This window comes from Penaeus vannamei, chromosome 43 (genome assembly GCF_042767895.1).
Source record: "Penaeus vannamei isolate JL-2024 chromosome 43, ASM4276789v1, whole genome shotgun sequence".
In the NCBI taxonomy this organism is placed as follows: domain Eukaryota; kingdom Metazoa; phylum Arthropoda; class Malacostraca; order Decapoda; family Penaeidae; genus Penaeus; species Penaeus vannamei.
The window spans coordinates 25330398-25337897 of record NC_091591.1 but is presented as its reverse complement, the minus strand read 5'-3'; the positions used below and the strand labels follow the sequence as shown (position 1 = coordinate 25337897).

Below are 7500 nucleotides of genomic sequence, written 5' to 3'. Positions count from 1 at the left end.
TGGGCGTCGCGTCTGCCCGTTGCTTGGGTTATCTTCTTTCCCTCTTCTCTTCCCCTTTTCTTTATTTTCTTCGTGTTTTCCTTCTTCTTTACTCATTTTTCTTCTTTACTTTACAAAAACACGCAGGTATACACATACGCGCGCGCGCGCACACACACACATACACACACACACACACACACACACACACACACACACACACACACACACACACACACACACACACACACACACACACACACACACACACACACACACACACACACACACACACACACACACACACACAAACACACACACACACACACACACAAAACGCGTCACAAATCCGGAATGCAAGTCGCAGCCAAGAAATGCCCACATTCTCTGGCAAACTAGCTTGTTGACAATACCCAACTCGCTCAAAGAAATCGTGTTTGGCCGTATACATGTTTCCTCTCTCTCCTTCTACTTTACTCTACGCAAATATCGTGGACTAAAACAACGTTAATGTTTTGAAATATGAAATCTAAAATCTGAAGAATATTCTACATACAAGCCAGTACAATCTATGAGGGAGCGATGAAGAGGGATTTATAAATCGCCATGTTGTCGACAAATAATTGGAGTGAAAGGAAAATTATTTATCCGCGTATTAGAGCTTAATATAAGAAGTAGGAGTGACAACAGTCGTCATATTTCAGGTTTGGTTAGCGTGCAAGGGGAGTGTCGTCCATTGATTACCTGTGGCAGACAGGTTGGAGTCATTAGACCAGACGTCGCCTGCTGCCTTCTGGACTACCCCCAGGTCTTCACTGCCACGCCGGATGCTTTCATTATCAATCCGCAGGTAGGTTTGTTTCGTGATGTCGTGTCAGAGGCAGAGATATGAAAACGCCTAATTGTATTCGTACATAAGAGGCACACGTAGACAATAACACACAAGCACAGAAATCACACGCACGCACGCACATACACATACACACACACGTAGACAATAACACACAAGCACAGAAATCACACGCACGCACGCACATACACATACACACACACGTAGACAATAACACGCAAGCACAGAAATCACACGCACGCACGCACATACACATACACATACATACACACGCACAAGCGCACGCACACACACACACACACACACACACACACACACACACACACACACACACACACACACACACACACACACACACACACACACACACACACACACACACATATACACATAATTGCCCTTGCTTCGTTTGAGTCTTTTGAGTGTCATAATTGCCTCCCGGTTACAAGCAGCCTTCCCTTGCCAGTTGAATTCCTACGCCTCGAGATCGAGCGCCCTCGACTACGTGCTGCGCGACCTCCGGGCCAAGAACGTGCTGCTGGCCCTCCGCGGGTGGCGCGAGGAGTGCTTCAACGTGTGGGCAGATTTCGGGGCCGAGCCGCTCTTCAAGATCGAAAGGTCTGCGGCGAGTAAGTATTTATTTCTTTCTTTATTTATTTATTTATCATTATCACTTTTATTTCTTATTTTATTTTCCTAAATGTGAAGATTCCTGTGCATGTGTCCATTATGTGTTACGCTTTAAACACACACAACACAAAAGATTTAATTTGTCTTTAAACTTGTATTATTATTTAGACTATATTATTTTCTGAAATAGATGAATGAAAACAAAAAAAACATCAATAACCTGTGATCAATTTCCTCAGCTGTCTTGGGCGTAAGGGCGTATGGTGTCCACGTGACCGGTTACACATATCGAGATGGCAAAATGATGATATGGTTGCAGAAAAGGTCAATAGATAAGCCTACATACCCTGGCATGATGGACACCATGGTCGGCGGTGGCCTGACAGCAGGACTGAAGCCTTCTGACGTGTATCTAAAGGAAGCCTACGAGGAAGCCTCCCTCCCTGAACACCTGCTCAAGAATGGCCGACAGGCTGGAACAGTCGCGTAAGTTGACTGGAATTTTTGGTTTCCCTTTATATAAGGAATGGGTTACATTGATGACTTTTTCTAATGACAGATAGGGAGATTGACTGAGAAATATACATACAGTTAAATAGTGCTTTTTATTTTGATGCAGATTTTTCACGGAGTCTGAGCGCGGCCTGCATGCCAACACAGAGTTTGTGTACGATGTTGAACTTCCTTCCGATTTCACCCCGTCCAATAATGATGGAGAAGTAGAAGGCTTTGAATGCATTCCAGTTGAGGTAAATACTAAAACTGCCTCAGTTACTACGACTCTTGCCTATCTTTCCCTCTTTCCACTCTCACTCTCCCTTTCACTCTCATCCCCCTTCCCCTCTCTCCCTCTCCCTCCCTCATCCTTTCCCTCTCTCTCCCAGTTCCTTTCGTTCTATCTGCCTGTTCCTTTTCCTCTCTCTCCTTAGCCCTTTCCCTTTCCATAATTCTCCTTTTCCCTTTACCATTACCTCTCTCTTCTCCCTTTACCATTACCTCTCTCTTCTCCCTTTCCCCCTCTCCCTCTTCCTTTCCGTATCACTCCCTAAACCTAATCAAACAAAATTTCAAAAACATAAACCTACTCACTCACCCCAACCACTATCTCTCCCACAGGAACTCCTCGAACGGGCCACGTCCAGCAAATACAAGTTGACATCCGTGCCAGTGGCTGTGGATTTCTTAGTTCGCCATAGTTACATCACGCCAGAAACTGAAAAGGAATTCCCTACACTCATGGAGCTCTTACATGTTCCACTAAATCAGCTGTATCGAAGATGGCCACACAACAGGTTCCAGGCCTCGCCTACTCCTTCACTTATTACAGATGTTTGAGTGTGGAATTTGCTGATATATGTTTGAGGGAAAAATAGTAAAGTACTAATTTTATGTCGGTAATTTCTCTGTTGACTGGATTTTTATATTTTTATTCTTAATTCTTTAGCTAGAAAGGTGAAATCAAAACAAAATACGCCAAAAACAGCAGCTGTAAGTTTTATTACAGTTAGTTCATCTTTTGGTAATAGATTTTATGTTTTGTAAAACCATTTCTCTAAAAGAAAATCTGATCCTTTTTCTTACTTTATAAACTACTTTTAAGATACTTTTTTTAATATGACAATGAAATATAGTTCAATACATATAGTTTGTAATGTGTAAAAAAAAGGATATAAAAGGAATATTTTATTAGATATTGCTAAGTACTTCAGTATTTAAATATGCCTCAAGATGAGAAGACAAAAATATCTTTTACACAGGTTATGAGTGAAATAAACAGTATATATATATATGAATTGTAAGCAAAAATAATGTTTCATATGTGGTTTCTTTTATTTTAATTATCTGAAGTATAAGAGTATCAATTTCGTGTGTGTCTGTACATTTTTGCATGCTCCTCAGTTGCAAACTTGAATGCCTCTTCTGATGTGTCCTCTTTAACCCAAATGTGCTGGAAATGGCATGGCTTACATGTCATGTTTACTATGATTTTAGTTATTAAATGTATTTACACATGGCTGGTTCCACAAGTACTTTCTCACCAGGGAGTTCATTATTAGCCCCACCTGTCTCACTGGTTCATCCTCTTCCTTGATTCTATTTTATTTCTGCTAAATGCATATTAAAAAGCATTGCAATAAACAGTATGTCAGTGATGACAATAACAGTATTAACATAAATAGCATTAGAATAGAAAAAAAGATCAAGGAGTGAAGAAATCAGGTTAGGTCGCAAATTAACTCCTAGTTGGATGAGGACTTACAGAGCCACATGTGCGCACCATAATTTACCAAAAAATACAGTGGAAAGTACATGTACCTGCAGCCAATGGGTTACATCTTTAAGTATCAGTAGTTTAGCTTTATATTAAGCAACTTGAAAATATATATGTATATTGATGTATTTAACTTTTTTTTTCTCTACTGTCAAGAACCTTCCACTTGTAAAATATAGTGTTAATTGTATATTACAGGAAACTAGAACAATCTTTACAGTACACATGCATGGATCTCTCCCAACTGTATTATGCAATTCTGTTAATTTTCTTTACATTTGAAATAACCTTTCCTCATATTTAATTATAACTTCATTTCATTCTACTTTTAAAAAACAGTGTTTCAGCTGTGGCTGTTAATAAAAATAATATCCTTTTTTATTATTAGACTTCACTCTCTGGGTCTCATTGCCTCTTTACAGCACTTCATCGTATAGTGCCAAGGCAGTGTTTTGAGAAGACAAGGATGTTTTAGACTGTGTATCATTACATAGTTTAACTTTTTAATATTGCATCTTGATTTTTTCTTTTCTTTTCCTTTTTTTGGTTTATTCAACCAGACTATCTTTACCAATCTCACCCTTGCCTTTTCTTTCTTATGTGAAAATCTAACTGGCAATGGCAAAAGTTAGTAAAGTCTTTACATAAATGCAGTATCTTATTGTGATAAAAATTAGACAAATAGGTAGCTATAGATTCAGACATTTTAGTTTTGTGTGGGGCATGTTATTTTGTAAATAAAAAAATTAAAAGTACATATTTTTAATAAAGAATCATATTGCTCTATCTTTTTTTATTCCTCCAACTTGCTATGACTTATTCAATGTAAATAATTAATGCAGATTATCAAACAAAAAGGTACCACTGGTCTTTTTATTTTTCACAGATGTTACATGGAAAAATACAGACTTCTCTTGAACTGGTTTGTCACTTGTGAGAGAGATAGTAATAGAAATAATTCAGTCACCACAAACATGTAATTTTGAGAAATAATGATGTAAAAGGATAAGAAAAAAAATAAAAAAATATTCTCTCCTACCATTTCTCTTTAAGATATCAAATTACAAAATGTGTCAAACCAGGAAATATGCTATTCCTAGTTCACCACATTCTTTGTGTATTTTGCCTTTTGAGGGGAAAATACCAGTCAGACCTTCACCTTTGTGAGGGACCTGTTGACCTCCTCCAGTTTGTGAATTTGGCGGATGAAGAAGTCTCCATAACGCTGAGCGACCTTGGTGTCAGCAATATGAATCATGTTCTTATCTATGAAGAAGTCCACCTGCAAAAGATTTTTAAAAAGTCTTAAAAAGAAAGCATATGGCTTTTAGGGCTGTGTAGACACTTAAAAAGGTTTAGGATAGGAGTTCATGCTTCAAAACTTGCATGTAAAAAAATTACAAAATCATATACTGAGGTTTCTATTTCTAAATCATCAGCATTTGTTAGTTCAAATAAATGCAAGACATTTTTTAAAATGTCCAGATGACATGACCATCACATGAAAAAAATTGGGTTTGAAGGGCAGGTGACATGAATATGCCTTCATGGGAAAATCTGGCTCAGGGCCAGGGTGGTAGGAACTAGCCGTAATGGGAATGCCTTGCCACAAGTACATAAAGCTCTTGGAGGGTGAGTAGACTCATTTTGAGTATAAAGGGCTTTTAGCATTATTTCCATCAAAAAATGAGTGTGCAATGTATCATCAGAGAGCCATGACTGGAAGAGCATCAGCTATTTCCTATTCCTTGCCGCGGTAAGAGGCTGTGCAGGTTGCATTACAGAAAACAGAATATTACAAAAAATACCAATAAAAAAATTATTAATCTAAAAAATAATAAAACAATACAAATGACAAAATGTTACTTATTGTTATTATTATTGCATTATCATTGCACTGTTATAGACTACCTTGAGAGATGATATGGAGTCTAAGCAAGAATAAAGCAGAGACAAATATTGACATTGAAAATGGCTAAAAAGCAAAAAATGCTTGTCCTGAAAAAGAGAAAATAATATTGCAAAGGGAAGGCATGTAGTTTTTTCACTGTACACAAGCATTTGTGCGCACACAAGCCACACATCTATCATCATGGCTACTCAAGTAAGCCTATTGCTCACATTTTGGGCATTTGACCTTTCCAGTTCACATTTTCCCTTTTATCACTCACTGCAGAGTGAACATGATTGTTATCTGAAAACAGGGAAATCTGACGTTTTAATCATACTCTCAGAGAACTTTCACACACTCCCATACATCTCATTAGGGGCTGATCGTAAACCAACCTCAGAATCACTTTGGAAGTCTCCCTGTAGTCCAGAGGTGCCCTTTGTCCACACCATGTTACGCATCTTGTGCTTGAAACACAATAGGGCATTGCGGAAATCATCTTCACTCATCTCTTGGAACGTAGCCATCTTCTCCATGGGCATTGTGGTGTACAGCTTCAGATACGATCTCATCACACTAATTTGTTGTTGTTGCTGTACTTCATCTAAGAAAACCTACATAAAAAAAGTATATTCAAAAACACTTAGTAGATGAGATGGCAAGACCACATACTACATCCATGTATTAACAATATTATTATCAGTGTGCAACAAAGTTCACAGTGTAGAAAAGGTTATAAAAGTAGTAAACCACCTTTATTTTTATTTACAACAATATCAGCACAAGTCACTCTGCTAAAAATAAATAATATTTCTGAAAGCATTTCCATGCACTTACCTTAAGCTGCTGTTGGAAAGGTTCTTTATGGTAGTTGGCAGATGTAGCATCAAATGGAGGAGGGACAGGACTCAAGAATTTGGGACACGCAAAAGTGAAGCTGGCAGTGAATTCTGCGGTGTCATTACGCTGTTGGGCAAAAAATAGAAATAAACATATATAATTACAACTGTGAAGAAAAGATTAGGTTCCTTCTTCGTGATGCATCAGTAGCATTCTTGTTTAGCTATCTTTTTAACATGAGTTCAAATCCTGTTCCACCCTTGGATGGTAAGCCAGGCCATTTCTTGCACACGGGGGTAATTTAGACGCATTTATAAACAGTCTATCACACTAAGAATAACCATTGTAATAAATGAAATTATAAAGTCACACTAAAATCCATCTACTTTCAGCCCTTTCAGCACACATTAGTGAAGAATAATTCTAAGGGGAAATATGTGGACCTAACAAAGAAAAATACTGACTGATGTAGAGTATACAGGTTTTCATTCCTTACTTATTTCACTCCTTACTAATTGAAAGCAATGTACTTCTCTTATACTAAGAAAGTCTCATCAAACAAACAAAGGAAAAAATTATACTTACAGACATGCGAGACATTTTCTCAGCAAGAGTTTTCTCCCTCAATGAAGACTGCACTGCTTCGTCAATTCTCTGGGGGTGAAGCACCATGCAGATGGCAAGGAGGATATACATCTGCTCAGTCTAAGAGAAATAAAAAAAAAAATAAAAAAGATTAGACACAGCTTCATTAAACCTATATCACTGTAATGTTAATCACTGAACAAATATCCAAATTTCAAATAGAACTGTAAACAAAAAATAAATGCTGTAGCAGACACTTGGAGAGGTGTCCTTTCCTAACCAATAATTCCGAGCCCTGCATCACTTTCCATTTCAAAATCAGACAACATAATTAATTTGAAGTGAAATCTAGAGCTGCTTACAGAAGCAATGTTTTCTGACACTTGGCATTCAGGATCACTTAAAAAGGCTCCTGAAAGCTAGGCTCCTAGATCCCTGATCTCTACATTAATT

The 7500-nt window shown here is 37.8% G+C and overlaps 2 protein-coding genes across 2 annotated transcripts in view; one reads left to right on the top strand and one right to left on the bottom strand.

Annotated features, from left to right (window-relative positions):
• Window positions 1-4515, top strand: part of LOC113811586 (uncharacterized) — a 10746-nt gene extending 6231 nt beyond the window's left edge. Inside the window, exons 2-6 of the mRNA XM_070118816.1 lie at window positions 684-829; window positions 1296-1458; window positions 1699-1945; window positions 2079-2208; window positions 2576-4515. Coding sequence (XP_069974917.1) covers window positions 684-829; window positions 1296-1458; window positions 1699-1945; window positions 2079-2208; window positions 2576-2794 — 905 coding nt within the window. The 3' untranslated portion in view covers window positions 2795-4515. The remainder of the gene's footprint in view (window positions 1-683; window positions 830-1295; window positions 1459-1698; window positions 1946-2078; window positions 2209-2575) is intronic.
• Window positions 4516-4590: 75 nt separating this feature from the next.
• Window positions 4591-7500, bottom strand: part of eIF3l (eukaryotic translation initiation factor 3 subunit l) — a 17623-nt gene continuing 14713 nt past the window's right edge. Inside the window, exons 7-10 of the mRNA XM_027363383.2 lie at window positions 7048-7167; window positions 6460-6588; window positions 6018-6236; window positions 4591-5013 (exon numbers count right to left, since the gene is read on the bottom strand). Coding sequence (XP_027219184.1) covers window positions 4879-5013; window positions 6018-6236; window positions 6460-6588; window positions 7048-7167 — 603 coding nt within the window. The 3' untranslated portion in view covers window positions 4591-4878. The remainder of the gene's footprint in view (window positions 5014-6017; window positions 6237-6459; window positions 6589-7047; window positions 7168-7500) is intronic.